The 25,364-nt window shown below is 40.8% G+C and overlaps 1 protein-coding gene across 1 annotated transcript; it reads right to left on the bottom strand.

The window, feature by feature from the left end:
- Window positions 1-233: 233 nt before the first annotated feature.
- Window positions 234-25,278, bottom strand: MAU2 (MAU2 sister chromatid cohesion factor; the record flags this gene model as incomplete). The annotated part of the gene is given in 19 exon segments (XM_034755087.1): window positions 234-3,340; window positions 4,969-5,096; window positions 10,521-10,611; window positions 11,818-11,929; window positions 12,473-12,550; window positions 12,815-12,864; window positions 13,982-14,065; window positions 14,781-14,846; window positions 15,497-15,574; window positions 16,905-17,008; window positions 17,871-17,961; window positions 19,107-19,253; window positions 19,484-19,639; window positions 20,218-20,245; window positions 21,551-21,645; window positions 23,509-23,604; window positions 24,323-24,388; window positions 24,652-24,669; window positions 25,079-25,278. Coding segments are annotated over 19 exon segments (1,653 nt in total). The 3' UTR covers window positions 234-3,265.
- Window positions 25,279-25,364: the final 86 nt, after the last annotated feature.

Raw genomic sequence — 25,364 nt, 5'->3', positions numbered from 1 at the left:
TTAATTCAAATTTACACAGTTTGTGAAATTCTGCGCACGGGAAGAAGGCAGGAGAAAGGGAAGGGAGTTTGAATTCAAATAGAGGGACCTATGGTGGATGATAGATCAGTTGTCAAAAGATATAAACAAGCATGCCATTCTGTCCAGAGAAGATTGGAAATGCAGCACCATCCTCTTATGTAGAAGCAAGTGTTGGCTAGTCAGGTAATAGAAAATAATAATGGGAATTCCACCTATCGCTTTACAACAAGCTTTCTATAATTTCTACCGATAGAACAAATCAATCCATATGTGCCATGGTATTGCCAACAAGAAGCTAGAAAATCACCTCTGCAAACTGAAGAGCTGCACAGAGGATAATACACGGCCTCTTCATCACCCATAGCCTTGAAAACCACTTTCAAGACTTTGGGGCACAATAGCTTCCCCTGAAAGCTTGAAGGCAGTAATGCCACAGGAGGCAACGTACCTGTGTAGACTCAAGTAAACATGCCTGGCTTGTCTGGAGACCCTTCGTGTGAACCATCCCTAATGGTTTTGTTTCCTCCCCTCCACACTGCTTCACAGAAGAGGCATTTGACTAACATTTATAATGGATTTCTTTCAGTTGAATGGGAACATGATAGGTGAATAAAGAGCTTAGGGTGGATGACAAGAAGGCAGGCAAAGGAACAGTGCTTGTGAATAGGCCGATCTTTGAAGGGAATTATTTAAAAATATTTGTATTAATTTGAATATTACATTACAGAACAAGAATGTTCCCTATCAGTGAGAAACCAAGACAGACACACACACACTCCCACCCCATTTTGTAAAGGCTCCATTCTTTAACACACATCCAAATGCAAAGTATAAACACTTCTAAACCGAGATTCTTTCATAGGATTTTCAACTGACCAGCACCCAGAACTGGAGGCATATTTTTAAGACAAGTCAGCAACCAGAAGTTGAGGGTGGGGTGGGGTGCTGACCACCACTGACAATATGGCCACTTTCCATAAGTGTTTCAATGGGAGGTGGTGTCTGTTCAGCACTTTTGGAAATCCGGCCATAGATGTATGAGAAAGACTAATTGCTTCATGCTCCAGAGTAAAGAAGGGATGTCCTAAGACAGGGGTCTGGATGGCACATGGAATATGGCACCATTCTGACTGCAGTGACAGCTGCTTGATTGGCAGCGTGAAAAGTCTACTGCGCCAGTGCCCTTCCTAGTGGCAGATATCCATAGCACAATCTGGCACCTTTACTGGCAGTCCCATCAGAGGCCAGCGACAGAATCCACCTGTTGAGAACTGAGGCCACAATGGTACTGTGGTGCAAGCTTGCAGTGCTACTGCCAAAACTGTCTTATGAGGAGAGAGGATTTCTGTCCCCAGAGCTGTCAATCTGGGACCCTTCATGGGAATGCTGCACTGTGCTAAGTGTCAGTGATATAATTCAAAGGAACTCAGCAAAGTATACTCTAGGTAGCATTCCTCATGATCAACTGGCACAACTCTTCTTGGGTACAAGAACGGCATTCCAGTCTGGGCCACAAAAAAACCAGACGACATACACTGGAGATTGTGTTGATTTAAAAGAAGAGACACTATCACAAATGTTGTTTCTATTTGTATAATGATGAGAAACAAGGGATGCTTGTTTGCATAAAAGTACCTATAAAGTCCTGTCAGCTCACAAAGATGCTGTTATCTTCTGAGTTCTGGAAAAAAACTAAGTTTATGCTGCTTCAATTACTGCTCTGCAGGCCTGAAATTGAAGCATCTCCCTCTATCAGATTTGGAGTCAACCATCTTCCCCCTACTGTGCATCTAACGAAGCCTAAAATTACCACGGCTTGTGCATCAGCACAGCTCTGAGAACAGAGGTTAAACAGCTGCAGTGCAGCAAGCAGAAGGATCACATAACCCCATCGTTATATGGACAAAACAAATTTTTGTCCCATTTAAAAAAAAATACATATATCGCTCAATGATCAAGTAGTAGACTTTGATTTCTAGAAGGCAAGTAATGTGCAATCAGGCAGATGCCAGATTGCTAAATAGGAGAACCACCACTCCAAGAGACAAGTTTCAAATACACTCCTGCTAGACTCAACAATTTTAAGGTGAGAAAGTTGCCCCAAACATAAGATTAGCATTTCTTTAAAAAAACCTACCGGTATTACTGGAATACCAGCAGTACTCCTGTGATTAGAAATCTTAAGTATTTTTCTCATAAATTTGCAGAATTAAATAGGTTTCAAAAAGAGGAAACACATTTAACCCGGTCTGATGACCTTTCCACCACTCTGCACTCGACAGGCTGGAATCCCCGCTCTGAGCTGTTGACACTGCTCCACAGAATTCACAACTGCCAAACTCGACTCTGCAAAATGGAAATGACGGAGTTGTGACATCTTTCCTATTTTGGCAGGCAGCTGGACAGCACACAGAGAAACACAGTAACTTCACAGCAGCAGGGTTCCAAAATTTGAGGTACAAAACAGAAAAGTTGCCCAGCAGATGGAAAATCATTTGGAAACGCAAGATTTCCCAGGTGCATGTGTTATTCTGTTGTAAGCCTCTTCTATGCAGATATTCATGTCAGATTTGGGAACTGTCTACCCTAAACCACACACTTTGTTTTGCTTCTCTCTTCAACAGTCTACCTAGTAAATGAGCTAATTTTTACCTTCATGATGGGATTCCAATACTTTTGCCACTCTCAAAGCCTTGATACAGAAGAAGAAAAGATGCCACTTCATGAACCAACTTCTGAAGCTTGTTGTAACCTATGGCTAGTCATGATTCTATCCAATTATTCCCAGGGAGTGGAGAGCACAGAAAACAATAAAAGCAGACATGCATCATTTCAGGTAGGGTTTAAATATTTAGATTATGATCACTGCTCCAATCTGAATACATTCTTCATTTTCTGGTATTGTCTTTTTTAAAAACAGACATCTAGCCAACTTAAGGAACAAGTGTTCCTCTTTGTCTAAACCTTAATTCTGGACAAGAGGAAAAACAAGTTAAAACCAGATTGTGAGTATACACACAAACTAGCTGTATGTTCACACAGGCTACATAAAAGCAGCTTAAAATGCCCTTCTCGCTTTGTAAGTCTATGAAATGTACATGATGTGATTATCAATCCATTTCCTACGAGGCCCTTGCTAGAAGAGGAATTTGCTTTTTCTTCTTTGCAGAAAAGGTTGTGGGAAAATGTTCTGTTCCCCCCGCATTTTGGCTACATTTTTTAAGCATTGTCCTGGTAGTTTCTTTCACAGGAGACTGGCCAGGCTGGTGGTGGGTCCATTCTGAGCCTGGAACTGTACAGGAGGCGGTCCATCTGTCCACTGAAAGATAACATACAATATGAAAAACCCTATATTCACTACATGGGCGGGGGAAAAAATCACAGCAAGGTCAGAAATGAAGAGTTGGCCACATAATATTCACCACATTGAGATAATAAAAATCAGGGTATCAAAAGTAGTTGAGAACCAGAATGTTTGATTTTTTTTTTTTTTTTTAGTCAGCCAGGAGTCCATTACTAGGAAACACCACAGAAACAAAATGCTGCTATTCAAACTGCCAGTCATTCCTGGGTCCAATTTAATTTCAGACATTGGTCCAATTTAATTTCAGACATTGGTCTCTTATTTCATTTGACCTCGGATTGACAGGCTACTGAGTGAATGCATTTCCTGTTCCTTCCCATAAGAATGTGAAGGTCCAATCCTGAAACCACCCACACAAGTACAGATTTGATGGACAGGGCCCCAAGTTGAGTTGGTCTGTACAAGTCAATTAAAATGTTCAAGCTACAACCAAAATTAAATTCAATAAAGGCCTGTTCCTCACCCATCTTAATACATTTGGGTGTTTTACATTTTACAAAGTCTGCTGAGACAGAAAATTCATTTTTGTAATATACATTTTTTCCAATCCATACTACCTAGCCTATGCAATCAGAACATGGATTATGAAAAGCTCAGCAATGCAGGTCGACATCAAACTGAAGTCATTAGCACAGCACTGTCACTGAAATCTGTGTCCTCTGGGATTGCAGGTTTTATACACATGCTCCTGGAAATCACACAATTGCTGTGGGCATCTTTGTAAACAAGAGGTTATATCTCAAGCATTCCCACCCCTGGGAAATCTCTAAAGGGACCTACTGCAGACTAAGCAATTAAATGATTTCTTTCCATTCTCCCTCTCATTTGGTCCCCAGAAAGTTAAGACATTTAAATTATTAATAATTAAAAAATAAAATGGATTGACTTCTTTACCTCTTCAAAACAATTTGAGTGTCAAAACATTTTGACACTGATACAATCAAAGTTAGGGAGTCAGAGGTTAAGGTAATTATCTGGATTCCAAATTAAGACACTGTATTTAGTTCTGTTAGAAGTGAATCTAAGTGGCTTCAGAAGATCAGCACATTCAAAGGGGTGAAAAAAAAATTCAGTTTATGGCAATGTCTGTATAGATACAAAATGTGAAATTAAACCAAAGACATTTCTATTTAGGCATAGAAAATGTCAACAGTAGTGGATATTTCTTGCAATGTACAAGACAATATCACTCTCAGATTGAAGATCTGGGTGCACTACCATAACCTAATATATCCAGAACATAAGTGGTTTCTTGCTTTTGAAAGCAAGAACTGTAAGTAAAATGAACCAGATGATGGGTTACAAAAACCACTTTGCTCATGCAATAATCATGCGACACTCAGGGAAAAGCACACTTGAGAAATAAAGACATCACCAACCTAAGAGCCTGTACCAAAGTTAACTCATTAATTTGATCTCCATTTCTCTTTCCTGTTATCAGTCCATTATAAATATTAGGAAGCAGCCTGAAGTTTGGTGACTTACTGAGATGCTTGTGTGTTGGGGAAAGGGGTGGCAGACAAGAGAAGAGATCAGTGTGTTGCTTTACACACACCGCACGGTGGAAGAGGAAGACTACCTACCGTAATTAGGTTGTGTTCTGGAAGACTACAAGCTTCAATATGGTCCTGAAGAAGCTGCTGTGAAAAGTTCTGATGCATCTGTGCAGCCTCATGAGCATCCATTGCATTTCCACAGGCTTTGTTCAGATCTGAAAGAGAAAAAAGTGGAGTGTGTCACATTTTTGTACTGAGAGAAAGATTAAATGGCTGACAGTTCGGGCAGATGGCATTTTTTAATTGCTTAAGAATGCCCCTTTGTATTGGCTGGAGGAAGAGGAGATCACTTGTGTAGCCCCATGTGGAACTTCCTTCCTGTCCCCTACTTTATAAAAAAAAAAAAAAAAAGTCATTTTCAAGGAACACTGAATCCAAAGTTTTTTAAATTGATCATTCCCCCCGCCCCCAAAAAGTCTGCCCTTTAAATAGTATGCTCTGATACTTTTATGGCAACTCCTCAGAGAAGTTTAATGGTGTTTCTGCTACACTAGGGATGTTTATGAAGTTATTTTCAGCAAGGGAGAACAATGAAAATAATGACACAGGGTTAGTCTACATTAGAAATACTGCAGTGGCACCACTACGGCAGCACTGCCTTAGCACTTCAGTATTCACACTACCTACGCCAACGGGAAGGGTTCTCCTGTCGGCATACGTAAACACCTCCCCGAGAGGCAGTAGCTAGGTTGAAAAAATAATTATTCCATTTACCTAGCACTGCCTACACTGGAGATTAGATCGGCTTAACTATGTCCCTCGGGGTATGGATTTTTCATACCCCTGAGTGATGCAGCTGGGTGGACTTAACTTTTAGTGTAGACCAGGCAAAAGGCTGGAATTTTCAAAGGGACCCAGAGGAATTAGGCTCTTAAATTCTACTACCATTCAGTGGGAGTGAGACACTTAATTCCTAAGGCTTCCAGCTTAAGTACTGTCTATTGCACAAAGTAAACAAACTGAAAAGATAGAAAACACTCCCTCTTTCAATCCTGGTAATGTTGGGTGATACCTGTAGCTAGAGCAGTTAGATCATTCAGACGGAAAGGTGAGTTTGAAACTGATGGCCGTTTATAACAAAAATGTACTTTTCTTATTAGTCTACAACTCATTCTAAAGCACTCTGTGATAACTACCATGACAAGATGTACTCCAAGTGCTTTTACCTCAGTTACTTAATGGAAAGGCAAGATCAGACAGAACTGGACCAAAACAGCCAAAAGTTACATTTGGTGCTAACTTCTACCCTCATAGGCGCTCCCGCCCAGTGTCTTCAGTAGGAACTGCACACTTGCATCTGAGGGCAGATTAATCTTAGATATTGTATAAAATAAAAAATATGCCTAAAATACTTGATGCTATTACACCAGCCACATCTCATATTCCCCACTACTGCACTGTTCTATTCTGCACAATGAGAGGGCAGGAGAAAGTTTCACTTTTGCTGAACGGTCTGTTATCTTTCCCTGTTTCAAAACTTTTATTTGTGCTCAGCTCAACATTTATTCTCTTTTTATTTTCAACCTCTATGGACAATACACCAGTAGCTCCACAAGGACAGGTAATTTTTACTTGAACAGAAAATATCTGCTTGTTGTCAACCTTTGACAGTGTGTCTAGGTTACAGTGCCATCTATTGGGAAAAAAGCAAGCGACTGCATGTCTTGGTAATTACAAGGAATTATATTAACCTGACAGTAGTGCTGATTTTAATAGAAGTTGAGTTATAATTTTCTATTACAAAACTCAAATTTTGTGGAGCTTTAAAACTGCGCTGTTTTAATTCACTACAGGCTGAAACTTGACATCTCAGTCTTACCGTATGTAATGTTTGCTCATTTAAAATCGTTCATCCCTTTTTAGCTCAGACTTGCGTCAAAAAGAGCCTCACAACAGAATTCTCGCTCTCACATTATGAAGCGCTGTCTGGTGGAGGACAGTAGCACTTTGCATACAGGAGCCACGGTGCCTAGTGCCCCTTCTAGTAGCTTTGTCTCTCTCCACATTTGTCATTAGCATCTTTTTGGCACTGCTTGGGGAAAGCAGTCATAGCTGCCTTCACTTCACATCCCAGGCATTACCCAGTTTGGATTCTGCCTTTCCCGAGATCAGTTTCTGCCAAAGATGCTTGCCAGTCTTCCCCTCAACCCCAAACAGCATACACAATCCATTTGATTTTGCAGGCTGCTCTAATATTAGGTGACTGAAGAACTTAGTTTCAACACTAAATATCTCCGTTTATACAGAAAATTCTTATCACTATGACACTCTTAAGCAAGATGGAAGTTGGTGCACACACAGAATAGGTTCTCAATGTAGTGTTTCAATAGGTAGTTTCAGCTAAACCATATTCCACTTCCAAAGTTAAAATACATCTGAAGTTAACTGAATCTTTGTTCACAAGAGAAAAATATAAGTTTTCAAATACAATTTGAAGACAGATGGAGAATCAGCAAGGCCCAAAAATTCAGAATGGCTGTTCCCAACGTGAGGAACTGCAGTGAAGAAGGCTCTCACCCCAAACAGAGGTAACATCGTGAAAAGTGATGAAGAGGAGGCCCAGGCTAGACAAGCTGAGGAAGTAGTGTAGAAAAAAAGGTCAAAGGTAGACAGGAGCACTGCAGTGTTAATAGTTGTGTGAAATTTCAAAACGCCATGCAGAGCAAAGTGGAAGGGACAGCTCTTAAGGGTGCCAATCTGCCCATAATACTTCCATTTTGCCAGGGTACCCTCAGTGACTAGTAGGCAAGTGCTTTTTCATCAGCAATTCTATGATGCGAACACAGGAGGAATTTATGAAGTAAAGTTGCATTTTTTTGTGGTCCAAAAGGGAAACCAGGGCTAAATAGGTAGCTATCATTATGCACAAATAATCTTCAGTTAAGCAAAAAGACGAATTCTTATATCTTCGATTATCAGAAACCTGAAGCAGTGCTATCCTGCAGTGAATACGATACTTATTAGAAATCAAACTCTCCCTTAAGAATCTTGTTTAAAAATTTATTTATATATATATATATATATATTTTTTTTTTACCAGAATGACAGTGCCAAGATAAAGAGCCTCTGGTGTGGTGTATTTTGCCATCATACTGATTTGACTCCTAAATATTTTGTCACATTCTAGTGTACTAACGCAGGGTTTCAAGTATCAGAGGGGTAGCCGTGTTAGTCTGAATCTGTAAAAAGCAACAGAAGGTCCTGGGGCACCTTTGAGACTAACAGAAGTACTGGGAGCATAAGCTTTCGTGGGTAAGAACCTCACTTCTTCTTGCATCTGAAGAAGTGAGGTTCTTACCCACGAAAGCTTATGCTCCCAGTACTTCTGTTAGTCTCAAAGGTGCCACAGGACCCTCTGTTGCTCTTAACGCAGGGTTGTTTTTTTAGTATGAGCAATTCCACAAACTGTCCATGTGTATGACTCTCTCATCCCCCATTACTGAAGAGCTTTAATCTATTTCAAGGTGACTGCCATTTCCTTGAAAGAAACTTTATGAAAGACCTGTAATCACATACAAGAACTGCAGACAAGAGGAAAATCTTAATCCAGGTGACTAGTGTCTGAAAAATGGTACTATCAGATGGCTGACTGTTCAGCAATCTATTTGCAGTAAATTAGTGGGTCACAGGCTAGTTACTAGTGGACAAGTAACCACATCAAGAAACAAGTGGACCTCTTGTAGGCAGTCCCAGCAGGTAACAGCCATTGAGACAGAGTTTCCCTCTCCACTCGAGGTCTCTCCAAGGCCTGGATAAGGCACATTGATGGGACAGTGTGGGGGAAGCTTATATTGCACCCGGACTGTGGATAAATCGAGGGTGTCGGTCTCCAGGGCTATCAATGCACCTCACACAAGAGCGACACTCACCTACAAATTAGAAAAATATTTCAATTGCCCAGAAGACATTTTTATCCAAAGCAGCAGGAAAACAGGAGAATGTAAGTCTGGCCTTTCTTGCCTGCAGCGCTTAATGTGCAGCAGTTTTCGTAGTAACATGACTATTTATATTAAATTGAAGCTGCAGGGTAAGTCAACTGTAGCATTAACACTGTCTGCCAAGAAACTAGTCAACATTTGTACAAAGCATCCTGGGTCTTGCGGGAGTCAAATTAAATGATATTTATGTATGATGTGGTATAACAGTCCCCCCCGCCCTATTTGTGAACGCTCTGACAGCAGCAGAAACTATGAAGTGAAACAATCAATGCTTGCAGTATCCAGGGCACAGGACAGGGTGAAGCACAGAGCATAATGTTGAAAAAGGGAGACTTTGTGAGAGAATCAACTACATACAAGGAGAAAACATCCTCTAGAATCCTGCCTATTCATTCACCCGCGCAGCAGGCTAACCTGCCTTTCTAATCAAGAACTAGATCAACCTCTCTGTGGATTAATTTAACGCTGCTCTTGTGCTAGCCACATGGGATTGCTAGAGAGCAATACAAGATTCTCTCCCACCCCTTTTGCAAGGTGTTCATGAAGAGACACTGTGAACTGCAGACATTAGTGATTCTACTGTTGTAGCAAAACAGGCAGGGATGACCTCGGCATCCAAAAAATCTGGGGCTGGTGTCAAGGTTAAAGATTCAATAGGCTCCCGGAACAGCCAGTAGCAACCATCTGGTATTTTCTTGGGGTTTCCTTTTTTTGTTTTCCCACTTGACCACCATCTCTCCCTCCAGGTTTAATTTCCTTTCCTTTCTTTCACCTTGAACCCTAATGCTGAACTAGAAAAGGTGACATTAGGATTTGAGACTACCACTTCTGCTATCAGGCACTGAAAAGCCACTCAGCCATTTCCCCCCTCTTTTTCAGACTGCTGCACCGGCTCATAACTGTCCCCACTGTCAGCCAATGTATCCTGATCTTCTTCTCCTCTGGGAATCGCACCTCTTTAGTGACTAACAGGTGGTGTTATTACTAGGCAAACAAGATCAGCATACAAGTTGGCTGATAGTGGGAACAGTTAGGAGCTAGTGCATTAGTCTGAAAAAGTGGGAGAAAAATGTCTTAAAAATTACAGGCTTCCAATGATACACCAAAGGCCAAGGTTTAAAAAGTGACTAGTGATTTTGGGTGCCCACCTGAAGACACTATGTGGCGCTGATATTCAGAGGATGGTTCTCAGAACTTTCTGAAAGTCAAGCCCCTTTAAGGTGGCAAGTTGGACATTCAAAATCAATCTGTCCCTTTTGAAAATCTTGGCCAAGATCATTCTGCCCAAAATCAGGCCATCAAGTCTGCACAGCTGCAAATGAAAGGCGACATTAGCATATGCGAGTTGCTGCACAGCAAGACTGATAGTCAGGATTTTTGACACTCAAGTGACTGGAAGAAGCACCTGATTTCCACACACTTTAAATATGAGCATATCTGGTCATAAAATTAACATTTCTTGTCTTCGAGACACACACACACTCCTAAAAAAACTGAGTACATAAGATGTTTATGCCACTAGCTTCTTGGTAAGCATTAGAACCGAAAAGCATTGTCTTTTCCCTCTCCCCAATCCTGAGAACTCAACTTGCTACTTGTCTTGTATACAGACATATAGGAGCAACACTTTGACTAACTTACCTCGCAGCAGAGCTGAAGACCATAGTTGCACAGACATGTCTGGGATCTTGCTAGCAAGTTGCATGGCTGGTACCACCATGTTATTACTTTCCTAGTCAAGAATGCATATTAAGGTCAAACACTCATTGTAGCCACAGATATTTTTCTTTAAGGTATAAAAATGTCCCGTAAAATTTATATAATAAGTGTCACAATGGAATGTTCACAGTCCCCCAGCTCCCCTCCCACACACCCAAAGATATCTACCGCCAGATAGAATATCTAGCTAGCTCTTAACCCAACACTGTTCTTGTGTATTAGTTAAGATCTACTAAGGGCAATTTTCACCTATGCAGTAACATGACAGACAGCGTCACTCCTGGGCTATTAGAACCAATCTGATGTGAGATTATAATTCTTCTATATAACTCCAGTTTTGTTATTTCATCAGTTACTGGATCTGCTGCAGCAAACTAAATCCAAGCACCAGATATCAGGATTTATTTAGAAGAGAGTACAAACACCTGAACACACAGTCTATACATTATGTGTATGACAGATTGACAGAGTACATATAGGAAGTTCAGAATTAAAGTTTACTGCTCCCTAATGCATAAGAAAAGCAAAGGAGTACTGAGAGATGGCAGATGTAGAGAAGGGCTACACTATACAAGGGGCCAATTAAGACTAGTAACTTTAAAGCAAGTGACCTATTAAGGATTTTGTTTCAATATATGAATCACCAATAATTACAAATATTAAGTTATTGCTGAAATTGAAACTTTGATAACCACAGAATGGCTGCCATGTTCCAACCCAGGAGGTGGCTGTGTTTCTGAGGTAGGACGGTAACCCCTAAAATACAGTCTAAAGTGGTCTAGGATCTTTCAACACAATCGGAATTGGAGTACATCTACTGGGCACATCAGGGAAAACATGCTGTGGCACGCATCAGCTTGTCACAGCATGAGGATTAAAAAAAAAAAAGTGAGGATCTGAATTCAGAATCCTTTCCAAAATAATCCAGTTTAAACCATTTCTCCTCTACTTCGATCCTCTTTTCAAGTGATTTTAAACATTACAAAAATACAATCTTCTGAAATAGATTGCAAATGTCACTGCTTTGTCAACGTACCATTAAACATGCAAATCACAAATTGAAAAGTCAATACGCTGCCCACTTTAGGTAGGATACTGCAATGTATGGAACTCTTAAAACAGATTAATTTTACAAAACCCACTGATTTTTTTTTTTTTTTGGCAAATAGTAAGTAAAACAAGGGTCTCAGTAGTAATACTGAAGACTGTAAAAGCTTACCCTGTGATTCCCTAACACATAGAATATATGACCCAGGAGTACAAGAGAACATGCTGTTAATCGGTTCAAGTCTTCTGCATTTGACATTTTCAGTGTCTCTCGCAAAAATCGCCTACCAAAACAGAACAAAAATAAAACATTTTATAAAACATTCTCTTTTCCTTCTAATATGTAACAAACATGTCATAACCATAATCCAGAACAGAAAGACTAACTGTGGAAGTCAAGTTTCAGAGTAGCAGCCGTGTTAGTCTGTATCCGCAAAAAGAAGTCAAGAGGCAAATACTGGGACTCGGGAGACCTAAGATCTACTCCCAGCTCTGACACTGGCTGGTTGCGACACCTGGGGCATGTCACGTCCCCGCTGTGTGCCTCAGTTTCCCTATCTGTAAAATGGGGATTACAATACAGACATTTGTAAAGCACTTTTGAGATCTACCAATGAAGAGTGCTAGATATTGTCATTAGTAGAAATTCAAAGATGTAGAGAAGAAAATCTAAAGGGGAATTTCCCTAAACTGTTTGTCAATCCTATTTAGACAAACAGCAAGTATTAAAATCAGCCTGGACAAATTCAAGGGGAGAAGGATTCTGGTAGGCCTGGAAGAGGCCCCTTTCGCTCACCCCTTCCAAAAGGCACTGACTTTGCACTCACTTTGCTTCATTGTATCTGCCTTGGAAGAAGGAGAACAGTCCTCGGATGTAGAAAGCAGCTGCTCGGAGACAGTGAGAGCTGGAGAGAAAGCGATAAACTTAAATCCAGGAGTTTTACAATCATTAGGTGCGTGATACAGGGCGATACATTCTAGGAATTTATTTGCCAACATTTTCAAAGCACAAGTCTTTGCGCCAATGATTGAAAAAACGGTAAGACCCCTTCCTTGACATCAAAGCTGTTCATTTGCTTTTCGTGCTATGCTTTTTTTTATTTTAAGAATTTTACAAGGCAAACACACCCTTGCAAAAATAGCATTTAGAAGATATCCAGAATCCTTACCTTACAGGGAAGTTGTGGTCTGGATTTATCCTTTCCAATAAACTGTAAAGCTGTAGTCAAGAAACAGAAATGGAAAAAAATGGTTTCTAACAAGCATTAGCTTACAATATGGGATACCAATGTTTCATGGGAGCAGTACATAAAGCAGAATGCTGCAAGTTATACAAAAAACAAAGGAAACATTTGCTGTTACTGGCCAGAACACAGGATGGAACATTCCAACATTGGAAGGGTACCATCAGCTCAATATTGGCCCTAAAAATCGGGTTTATAAAGAACTATTTTCTATTTTTTTTTTAGACTTTGTAAGTGTTAGCATGAAACTTCAAATTTAACTGGAAAGACTTTTAATGGAAACATATGACTGGAGTGCTTGAAATCCAAAAGCTGAATCATCTTGCTAACTAACAAGAACCAGAACCTGACACTAACCAAAAATTAAGTTGACTAATTTTCATTCTCCAACTTCCCTTTTTAACGTGCTTTGGGCTTTTGCTTGTTCAAACTGACAATGTACCATTTGTCCACAAAAGACTTAGCATAACATTTGAAAGTACAGTACTGTTTCTGAAAAGTAGCTAAAGAACCCAATCGTAAGTGCTAGAGAGAATACACAAATGCTGCTGTACAAAATGATAAATACTTGACAGTTGATGTAAACTTCTTTGGGAAGAGGGTTGGTTGATCAGTCCTCTGTGTAACAATTAACACCTGCAAATGTCCATTTCCAAACACTTCACCATCATTTAATTAATTCTCATTAAACTCCATGTAATGTAGATATTGCCCTTAGATACAGAGGGAAACTGAAATGGACAACTTAAGTGACTGGCTCAAGATCACAGAGGGAGTCAGTGACAGGCCTGAGATTAGGACTCAAGTTCCTGACTCCCACTGCTGTGCTCAGACATCTAAATCACACCTCTCTGTAGGATCCAAAATGTTAGTTTCCTTTAATGGTCTGCACTGGGCCAACTCATACCCTCAAGCCCCTGTAAGTATTATTATTAATAAATGACACTACTTTGATCAGATGGGTGGCTGCCCAACAAAGCACTTGTGGCAAAGCACACCAAGAATGAATAATCAAAGTGCTGTCCTAAAATTTGTTCCTCTTGCAAATATGCATCTTGTAAAGTCACAGATCAGAAGCAGCCAGACACATACCTCTTGATGTCTGTTGCCTTCTCTGATGTACACACTGGCTAGGTTTGTCACAATAAATGCCCACAATTCCTGATGTGTGGTGAGCTAAAATAGAAGAATATAAAACACAGACTAAAACCAGAAATAGCTGGAGTGGTATTCGTTACTAACCAGCCTGTTTACAGCCCTCACAAGACAAAGAAATAGCCCAGCCCAGAAGATCCAAGCCATCTAGACACTCAAAAGTGCATTCGTACACAGAACTCATTTCTGAGAAGCTAATAAATGTTAAACCCAACAGCAGTCTGTAAAAGTCTCTAAAGCAAAATACATGACAGGCAGCATTTAAACACCACATTCCTGTGGGGAGGCTTTTTTGTTTGGTTTCATTATTCCAAGCTCCTTAAGAATTTGCTGCTTTGTCTTTGTTTCTCTTCTGTCTCTTCGTATTAAAGTGCTCTCAGTGTTGATGAGACGGAACTGCTAAGCCAGCCCTTTGAGCACAGTGTGCTCTGATATTGCCACATTCTAGTAAAGAGAGATTGTTGCGAACACAAATGAGAATATTAAAGTACTCAGGCTCTGCACCCCCCAAATCTTAATCCTCCCCCTCTCATCAGAAATAGTGGAATGATCCATTCAGATGTTTCACTGGGTAAGATAGCTTTGCCTTACCCAAGGAGATGTAAAGCAATACACATGGCTGCTTCATAAAAGGTTACTATAGGATAGACCCTAGAGAAATTGAAGGTAAGTCTATTCTGTGCCCACTTCTACATTTAATAGAGCTACAGCAAGTAGTTTTAGCATTAAATCTTACCCGCAATGCTGTAGTAAACTGTGCTTCTGCATTGTCCATGCAATTAACAGAAATGCAGTAAAGCCCCTGTAAAAGAAAGTGCGTTTTAGACTAAGCATTCTAGTAATTGTAGCAAAATTGCAATTCTGCAAGTAAAGGAGATGATCGCAAGTCTGATCCACTAAATCCTGAAGTTATGAGGCATTAACAGGAAAACAATTTAATGTGTTATGCCAGACACCACCAAGCCTCAGTTTTGTTTGGTTCACTTGAGAAGATCAAGTAATTCCTGTATTGCCAACTTCTCATCATATTATGGTAAAGTTCATTTCTTCTTACAATCTGTTTCATATAACATTAAAAATACAAATTCTACATACAGTGAATCATCTGATGCTTATTCTGCTACCAAAATGCATTCCCTAAAGCATACAATATACCTTGTGGATGTTCACTTGCAAAGCTCCCATACTTAAATGTGCTGTATTTTTAAAGGAGAAGCGTTTAAATAGTTAACAGTTCTACGGCTATTACAAAATGCTTGGTGTTTGCTTCAAAGACAGATTGAGGCAATTCACAAGATTTCTAGAAAATGATTAAATGATCTTGCTTGGTGCAAGTCTAAAAAACGGGCTGAGGTTTGCATCACTATAACAGTTATCTGTAATAATGAAGGTGGAACTCTAGGTATGGTGCCCTGTATAGGCCAAAATTCAACAGTAATCGTGTGTACTCACTAGGAGAGTATGCAGCTGTGCAGCATGATTAGAAAACAGTCTGGGAGATTGCTGGCAGAGTTGACAGACTTGTGAGATCTGTTAGAAAAAAATATTTTAAAAGGTTAAACCAATTATTTCTTTATTACATCTAGGCTGAGCCTGCCCCCACTTCCCAACTGCCTGACCTGTAAGAGCCATTCAGCTTATTGCTGTGCTTGGCTCAAAATGACGTTAAGCTGTGCCTTGCCCCTTTCAAGCAGAGCCCAGACACGCTGCAAGCTAAGCCTTACATAGACCGGTGTGCATACGCTCGTCCCCATACTGGGATGCGTGCACCAGTTAGTTTTCAGAATTATTTGCTTTATGGTAGATTCTATCATGTGCTGGGCACTATCCACCAACATGAAGTCATGGATCCTGTCCTGAAGAGCTCACAATCCAAGACAACATACAACAGAAAAAAGATGGAAGAGAGGGACAAAACATTCAAAGGGTTTTAAAAAAAACAAAAAAAACCATGAACTATCACCAAATGCTCCTTTATTTAGGCACTATTACTTGGCTAATTTCTTCTAAGCGCTGTGGTAGGCAGTGTTAAACAATTTGAAAGGTCAGTGGACCAATTCAGAAAGCATGTTTCATAAATAAGGGATGGAATGGAAGACAATGCAGATGTTTGGGGGAGGACTGGACAAAAGGGAAGCTGAGACCAGTATTACCATCAGAGGGGAGAAGGAGGTCGTGACTTAACAAGACAAAGATAAGTAGGGAAGGGCAGAGTTGTGAAGGGCTGGGAAAGCCGATGCAATATGCCTGAGCTTGAATCAAATAGAGAATGGGGAACCAGTGGAAGAATTCAAAAGGGGGATGACACATGATCAGAGGAACAAACAAGGAAAATGAATCTTCAACTGCATTTTTTATGAACTATCAGGATGGAGAGGAGAGCCTGGATGACAATTTTAGCTGTCTGGATAGAAAGAAAGTTGGATTTTATATACGCACAGTTTGAAGTGCCTCGTGGTGGACACTATGTGGAAGTAAGGGAAAGAAGAGTTGAAGACAACTCTAGTTATGGGTTTAAGTTAAGAGTGACAGAAAAGAGGATGAGGGGAAAAGTATCTGGAACTCAGCTCTGGCCACTAGCAAGCTATACTATTTTAAAACCCTGTGAGTAAAATCTCTGAAGTGCTCTCAAATGAGGTATGGATGGAAGTTTAATTTCAAGGCTTAAGAACCTTGTCAGTGTCTTAAGGATTCCCAGACACTGCTATGCATGTTAGTAGTTACACTAAGACTACTGGGATTCCAGCGAGAGTCTGAACATGTTATTTGGAAATTAAATTTCCATATTTTTAAACTAACATTTATTGCCAAGATTCATAAATATTCAAAAGATTAAACAAGCATGGAAAGACAGTTTTACCTCCTGCAGTGCTGTAGCTTTGTGCCCCGTGACAAGCCGACACATGATAATATGTTCCAACAAAATAACTTGGAAAGATGACAAAATAGGACTGCAGTCCAACACTAAGAGGGAAGCAAGGGTAGTTCAGGAAATAAAGTTATATAGCACTATAACATCCTAACCCCACAGCCTAGGCCCCAGATTTAAAAATTTTATTACGATGATGTTAAAATAAAAATAGTGAACAAAGTTTGAGCATAGAAGTTTCTGGTTATCAGGGAATAACATACAGATTATCGAGGGTGCAAAGTTTGGTTTAAGATAAGGTGGCATGAGGAATACATAATCTGCAATGTCCCCGATTGGGGGTAAAAAACTACTACAAAGCTAGCTTCCCTCATGCCAACGGTTCAACGTAACTTCAGCACAAAGACTTCTGAGCAGAAGTCTATATGAACTATGTGGCATTGGAGAAGCCAGCTTGCTCCCACCTACTGTTTCAGTTGCCACTGGAGAAGTGAGCCTATTTTTAAAACGAGACTTGTCTCTTGATCAGGGAAGAATGGCAATCCAAGCTTCACTTAGCGGAATCCCTGGGGATCGTGACTTTGCTTCCAATAAGTGAGATCTTGAATAGTCCAGTGATTGGATAGACAAGATTCCACACATCAGTTTAAAAACTGCTAGAACTGATAAATTAATCTTTTTGTACTCCCATAACCCAACAGACTAACCAGTAAACATGTACGGGAAAGAATTCCTGTTCTGAACTCAGATCTTAATAAACCAACTTTCAGACCAGAGCAAAATTCTTACAGCTGAGCAGTAAATCCTCACACATAGGCTTATGGAAGTAACCCTGAACAGATCAATAGCATTAGAGGTGCCTGTTCTTGCAAGTAGATTGCATTTTTTGGTATTTTTATGTTAGCACCAGATAAAGGTGCCTTGCAGCTCATCAAAAGTTTTAACCCCCATACTTACTTTTTAGCTTTTCTAGCTGCATGAGTGCTTTGTCGGTGTACTTTTGTGCCTTCTCCAGGTACCCTGCTTGCATGGAATGCATCACTGTCACCTGCCACAGAACAGAAGAAAGAGGGTCTGAAAGTCTAGAGCCACACTCCAGAACCAAGGTCAAAACAATTTAAATCGTCAAACTGAAATCTAGTCTAGTTAAGTATTTTCAGGCACATGGAGTCATATCTCCTTGCTTTGTTAAAAACATAAGCTTCTGCCACGGTCAGTCATGAAGAACCAACATAGCTCTAGGAGAATGAACTGGATTCTACTTGGCTCATGTAACTATGTCATTGTTAACTAAGTTTCATTTTCAGGGCTTCTTGTACAACTCCTTTAAATGGTGCCGTTACTGAAGGGAATAAAAAGTTGCGTAGGTGTCACAGACCAGAATTTGAAGCTAATGGTAGAAGTACAACAAAGCAACACGCAGCCTGAAAAACCTTTATTACCAGTGATTATGGACAAGCTAGAAAAAACAGCGTGACTTTCAGATCCCAGGTTTAGTTGGCAGGGATCATTGATCTGGAAATTAACACAATGATCATGATGCCATCTTTACAAAGTCAATTTCTAGAGCAAAACTCCATAGATTATTAAACTTCCATGTAAATTAACTGCTCTTCCAAGCTGAGCCCCCCACAATATAGGGCATCCACTGCTATTTAAAAGACCTTGATTGCCAACTGCAGCTTACCATGTGGTGACTTGGACTGCTAGGAACTAAATTTGAGAGTACCAGATTCATGCTTACTTGTGACCACTCTGGTCTCGAGAAGCAAAAGGCTATTGCATTAAAAAACACTATTTAAAACACACTACAACAGCGTGCAGAATGGCAAGCTCTCCTAGCCAATTCTTTCAGACCATGTTTGCCATCTGTTGGTTGTTTTAAGTCACCATAAGTCACCATACTCTGACCTCAGTAAGTTTGAACTTACAGGATGAACTGTGGAGAGCAAGGGTCAAGCATTAGATGAGAAGAACTATGTACATGTGGGAGGGCAGAAGTAAAAACTCTTTGCTCTGTGCTGTGCATTCAGTCCATACATAAAGGCAAATTCCACACCCATTTAAAGAATTAAAGTGCTTGTACACTGGATCATACTCCGGATACAAGGTTCATCCTGACATGAAATGAGCACATTTATCCCACACCTCATCAGTTAACAATGGCCGCTCAAGTAAAACAAAGCTTCTCACCAGGTAGACCAGCACACACATGTGCTCCTTCGGCAGCCAGTGAAAGAGATCTGCTGGGTTGCTGGGTAGAATTTCATCGTCATGAAGAGTCGATATGGTCTGAATGCACTGCTGCAGCTGCTTCAGACATGGTTTCACACTTTTCACCTGTGAAAGTTGATTCATATCAGACACAGGTCATGCCATCGGGGACAACACCTGAATACGTATATAGTTCAGTAAACATGCCAACCAGTTAACAGTCCTGGCCTTAAGGAGTTTAGTCTTCTTTAAGGCATAAGCTGATGCAGTAATTTCACAACACACCACAGCCTTTTGGACAGGAATCTTTCCATGATTCACAAACATACAACTTTGCAGAATTATCATTCACATACCTGCCCAGCATCCAGGTAATGAGTCACCTGCAGCACCAAGAAGAATACACGCAATGATTCTTTCTGGATGGGATTTCCTTGCCAATTTTCAACTATCTGTCCGCACAAAGTAAGGAGTGGGTGCACTTCCTGCAGTTTCCGTTCCATTAGAAGAAGCTATAAGAAAAGCATTTCATGTATAAACAGTGCAGAGCAAACAGCTTAAATGCTCAGTGAAGCTGAGTCGAAGCTGTTGAGTGCTCTTCCCTTTTGAATGTCGAGCCTCATTTATTCAAGTTCCTAAATGTAGACTTAAGATGTTAACTTTAAAGGCACCCTTTTTTAAAAAAGAATTGGTCATTATGTGTTACTGGACCTTTTATCTTGCATCACAAAAGGGCTTCTTCATGGATTATAATCAACTTCGTTAATCTGAGATATGCCTAACTAATGGTGCTTGATTTCTTCATGAAATTACTTGTGTGTTATGTGTATTATATTTGTGTATTATGAGCAGGCAAGACATTGAACTACATAAGAATCCTGAATGCCAAAGAGCAGATTTCAGGTGTATTTCAAACATCATGCTTGCTTACGGAAATGAAGCAGAATATGTTTGGCACAAGGAAGGCACACAACACACATTCAAACCAGACATAATTTCAAGACCAATAGTCTTATTTTGTCCCTATAAAGTGTATGAACTGAAGTAATAGTATTAACTTATTTGTTACTCTTAAATATATCCAACTTACCATCCCTTTACTTAGCAGAAACAGTGCCCTGAAATAAAACAAAACCGTGTCACAGCTCTAAGAAGGTACAACACTGAACAAGATATACTCATGAGAGAAAACTCAGGGTAAGAGACTGCTGCAGATCTTTTCAGCACAGACTATACAAGGCCGGAGGAAACAAGCTATTGGTATAGGCATCACACTTATAATGCTTAGACTGCCTGGGATGCTGGATCAAAAGTCTAGTACAGGGGTCGGCAACCTTTCAGAAGTTGTGTGCCAAGTCTTCATTTATTCACTCTAATTTAAGGTTTCACATGCCAGTAATACATTTTAACATTTTTAGAAGGTCTCTTTCTATAAGTCTATAATATATAACTAAACTATTGTTGTATGTAAAGTAAATAAGGTTTTTAAAATGTTTAAGAAGCTTCATTTAAAATTAAATTAAAATGCAGAGCCCTCCGGACCGGTGGCCAGGACCTGGGCCGTGTGAGTGCCACTGAAAATCAGCTCACGTGCCAAAGGTTGCCTACCCCTGGCCTAATAGAACCAACTCAGACTTTCACCCTTTCATGGTAAATGAAGTCCATGCAATCTATCATCTGAGGACCTTTGAAATGAGAACTTCCTAAAAGAGGTCCTGCCTGCTCTGCAAGGCCATCATCCCATGGTCCTATTTATCACAGCACAGGTGTCCTTGGTCAAATTTTGCCCTCCCCCATTACTGTGCACCATGCTGTGTGCACTGGCTGGGTGCAAACACCCCAGTGGTGGCAGCACAGACTTTAGCGTACCTCTGACGTAAAAGACACAACATAAGGTAAATTATAAGACAATATGTGGGGTGGGAAAAGAGGGGTTTAATCAAATGTTTGCTGTTTATGAACCAAACCACAGATAACACCCATTGTCCTCCACTCAAAGCAGCAATAAGGGTCCTGCCAGAGCTAGAAGAGGAAGGCAAGTTTAAAGTTGGAAAAAGGAGTCCAAATCACAGTGCCAGGGAATTAAAGAGTCTGAGGCTTTAGGTCTGTATCTAGGCCTTGGAAGGTCCCCATTTGCAGGGGAACCAAAGGCTAAAGCCTACATGTTGGGAAGATTTGAGTAGATGAGGAAGGCAAACAAAATTCTGTTCAAGAATAAGGCTCTCCAGAGCTTTGGTCCAGAGTGCTGGTATTTATTTTCTGCTAAAAGCAGCCTTGGATAGGCGAGAGCAAGAGATTCAGATTTGAGAGCGAGAATACATGAGAAGCACTGGTTTGATTATGATGGATTTACAGAAGCTCATTTGCAACCAGTGTCTATGTAAATTAGAATAAATTAGGAGAGGTAGATGAAGGAAACATACCTGGTATATTCTGATCCTACTACCCGGGCATATTCTGCTCCAACTCCTAGAAGGTCACATGCAGATACCAAATCTTTTTCAAGTGTGTGAAGTTGCTGAAGAGAAAAAAAAAATGGTTAGTTTTCAAGCTAGTGTTTTTAATGACTCAAACTTCCAGTTATGGTTTTTGTTTTGTTTTTTCCTTTTTTGCTCTAGGAACATAGTCCTGTTACAATAATTGGATATTTTGTTATGAAATTAAAGTTTGATACAACTGCTTAATAGGAGTTCTTTACATGTCACCTAAACATAACAGAAGGCCTTTTCAGGAAACCTTTCCTATTTCTCTTCTGGAAAAAGTCTTCAACATTTCAAAGAAAATCCCCTTCTAAACATTTTTTTTTAACACTTATCCAAGTTATCATAAAGTAGAGGTGGTCTATTCTACATACAGCCTAATCTAAACCAAACCAAAGTCAATAGCAGTGGTTCCTTTGGCAGGGAAGGCACTATCACAAAGTCAGTGAGCACCACCTGATATTCAATGCTCCAGGCCAGGGAAGAAGAGTGAAGTAGGGTTTTTTTGTTTGTTTTTTGTGATGCAGCCTTAGTTTTTGAAATTGGAATTTTCCCAATCTCCAGCCAAAAAGCCAATTCATCTCAGTGAAATGTGTAACAGAATAAAGAATTCAGGCCTTTTGATCAGAAAGAAGCTAGAACGAAACATGCCACAATACCAACAACATATTTGGGGGTTGTAAGAAGAATCCTTCACAGATGCACAGAATATAACTGGAGGTTAAGCTTCCTATAAGTACACATACAACTCACTGATAGGTAAACATTTGTCCCTTAATTAACTGAAGTGCAAGGCTCTCAAAATCTCAACTCAAATTACACAAACAAGTCATTTTCAAGGAAATAAGTTGTTGCTATTTGCTTGAGCCTATACAGAACAGGGGAAGAAGAGGAGTAAAGGTGAATGTTAACACATCCTTCAAGAGAATAGTTTGGCAAGCTTCCTTTGAAAGAAAGTGCCTCTAAAGATCAATTCCCTCAATTCTTATCAAACAGCCTTCATTGTATTCTGCATACCTAACAGGGCTGCTGAGAAAAGGCATATCTTGGAAGAGATATGGCTGAACAGTGCTCTCTTGACTGTGCAGGTCCAGCAGAGAGCATGACCTGCCTCTCTCACTGCGTGGTTAGCCTGTAAACTCTTTGGATGATATGATGTGCTTCTAATCTTAACAGGCTGGGATACCCTATAGATAGGTTAAGAAGTATCCTCTGAACACATGGACAACAAAAGTAAGGACAAAATGTCAAGTGCACCTCCTAATTCCAAGATTGTTCTCAGATGATGCCTAAAAACCAGTACTGTGTTAAACGTTCAACTGAAGCCATGCCTAAGAACATTTACGAAACAGGGACATTAACATTTCTGATGTTGACCTGAAGCCTTTGTAGTAATTCCACTTTCTAACCCAGTTCTGCTGTGGATGTTAGGGCAAGTGGAAAACAGTGGAACCCACACTTCTATCACTTTCCTCAGGTAGGAAACTCGCTATTCTATCCAGTCAGACTTTATGGGGAGATTTTTGTTTTATGTACATTTTGAAGGGGATTCTTCCACCTTTTCTCAGGATTCTGTGTCCCTGCTAGAATCCTGAGGATCCCGCCCTTCCTTCTCCTGCTAGCCACATCACTACCCATGCAGGCAAGGAGGCCTGTACTAGACTCCATCTGAAGTCTAGCACAATAGTACAACATGAAGCACTCTCGACAATTCAGTCTATCCACTAGTCCCAGCCACTGGATGAAGAGACAGACACCCAAGCCTTGCTGCGTCTGCAGTAATACAGAAGTATTCTCTCCTCTTTGCAAAAATCTAGAAATTTACAAGTGCATTATACTTTCTTCCTACCATTTTCACAGTCCTTTTATGCAGCTTTATAAGGCACCTGAATAATACTTACGGCAAGCTGAAAAAGTAGTCTACAGTGCCAGTACGGAGTCTGCTGTGAAATCTGGATGGCTTTACGCAACAAAGGCTTTGCTGCATCAACTGAATTCTGAAATAAAAATATGTACCTTAAATTCAACAGTAAAACCAACCTATATAAGGAATCTTCAGCACTAAAAGCAGTGAGATTTAATGAAAGATATTCTGGTTTGGTCCCAATTTAAAAATCTTAAGGCAAGAAAACAAACAAAACTGAAAACAAACATTGACATGAGTAATCAAATTTGCAGTCCTCTAAAGATGTGCTGAACAATATTAGTAAAATCCATCTGTACACTCACATAACCCTTCGTACACGCACAAAAATGCATACTAGAGATCACAAATGGGCTTGCTTGCAAAAACTGAAGACCCCTTTTAAAAACCTTTTAATAAATCTAATCCAAAATATTCAAGGCACATAACAAAAGTATCTCGGGCAACTCCAAGAAAGTTAGCCTGTCTTTTCCTCCATGACTAAAGGAATAAGTAAAGATAGTAAACTTATTTTATCAGAATTTCTTAATTGTAACAGTAATTGCAACCAGCATAACATGATACATTGAAACACCTTGGGACTTCCATATTACTTCACCATAAATTAAGCTTCCCTGCACCAGAGATCACCCATAATCTGGAGTATGTTGTAATAATGTGTGCACATGTGGTTCTAATAAAATAAATAAATAAATAAATATGTAAATTGTCAAAAACCCTCCATCCCCTCAATAGGGCATTTATGATCAGCAAAGTACCATATTTTTTAGGAGCAGCCTCAATACGCTTACCTCTTGACAGTACAGTTCAGACAGAAGGCTTGCTGCTTCAAATTTAACATCTTCAAACTGTGGAATCTAGCAGCCTCAGAGTTAAGTAAATATTAAACTTTGTTGCAATAAGTATTAATCCACCAATCAATGCTCAATATGCCAAGTCAAAGCTTACAAATTTAAGCAAGAAGCCCATGTCTGGAAATTGGCGAGAACTACCTACAAAATACTGAAACAGATTCACTCTGGCCAGTTACGTTTGCCGAACTATTTCACATTAAATCCAGACTCTAAAAGTGAGTTTTCAGCTGTTCAAGTTCTACTGTCAGATGGTCAGGAAAGGATACTTGTTGGGATATCAACCACTGTAAGAGAAGACAACAGATTGCAGTAGTTAGTGCAGAGTCAACAATACTAAGGGGTTAATTTAAGAAACTGTCCCATGGCCACCCATTCTCTCACGCCACAATTTCTTTGGGAAACAGAACACGGCTTATGGGCCTCAAGCAAGGAGTCGGCACGGTCTCCCGCCACCGCATGAAACCTTTCACTCTCCCCACCCAAACAATCTCCCCACCAGCCTGCCCCCCGGCTCAGCAGGGCACCAAGTCACGAGCTGGCTGGGGCAGAGAGGGGCAGAGCAGCTGGTCACCAGTGCAGGGAGAGCTGTGGTCAGTGGCGGGCAGCCCCTGCCCCGAGTGTCCTCCCCCAGCCCCCCACCCACTCCCTGCCTCCTCTGGTGCCCGCTACCCCCCGGCCGGCGCCGCCGCTCACCGCCTTCTCGAGGTGCCCGCGGGCCTGGTCCCCGTTGCGGGTGTGGTGGTAGAGCACGGAGCCCAGCTGCAGGTGGGTGCGGGCCTCCATGCGGGCCGGCGGCTTGCGGGGCAGCACGGCCTGCAGGCAGTGCACGCACAGCCGCACCTTGGGCGGGCTCGACGTGCGGAAGTGCTCGGCCAGGCCCAGCAGCGCCAGGTACCAGGACTCGCCCCCGCCGCCGGGCCCGGCCCCGCCGCCCGCGCCCGCCCCGGCCCCCGCGCCGCCCCCGCCGGCCTCCCCGGAT

This window comes from Trachemys scripta, chromosome 22, assembly GCF_013100865.1.
Source record: "Trachemys scripta elegans isolate TJP31775 chromosome 22, CAS_Tse_1.0, whole genome shotgun sequence".
NCBI classification, from domain to species: Eukaryota; Metazoa; Chordata; order Testudines; family Emydidae; genus Trachemys; species Trachemys scripta.
The sequence above is the reverse complement of the archived record's forward strand: the minus strand, read 5'-3'. Positions and strand labels throughout refer to the sequence as shown.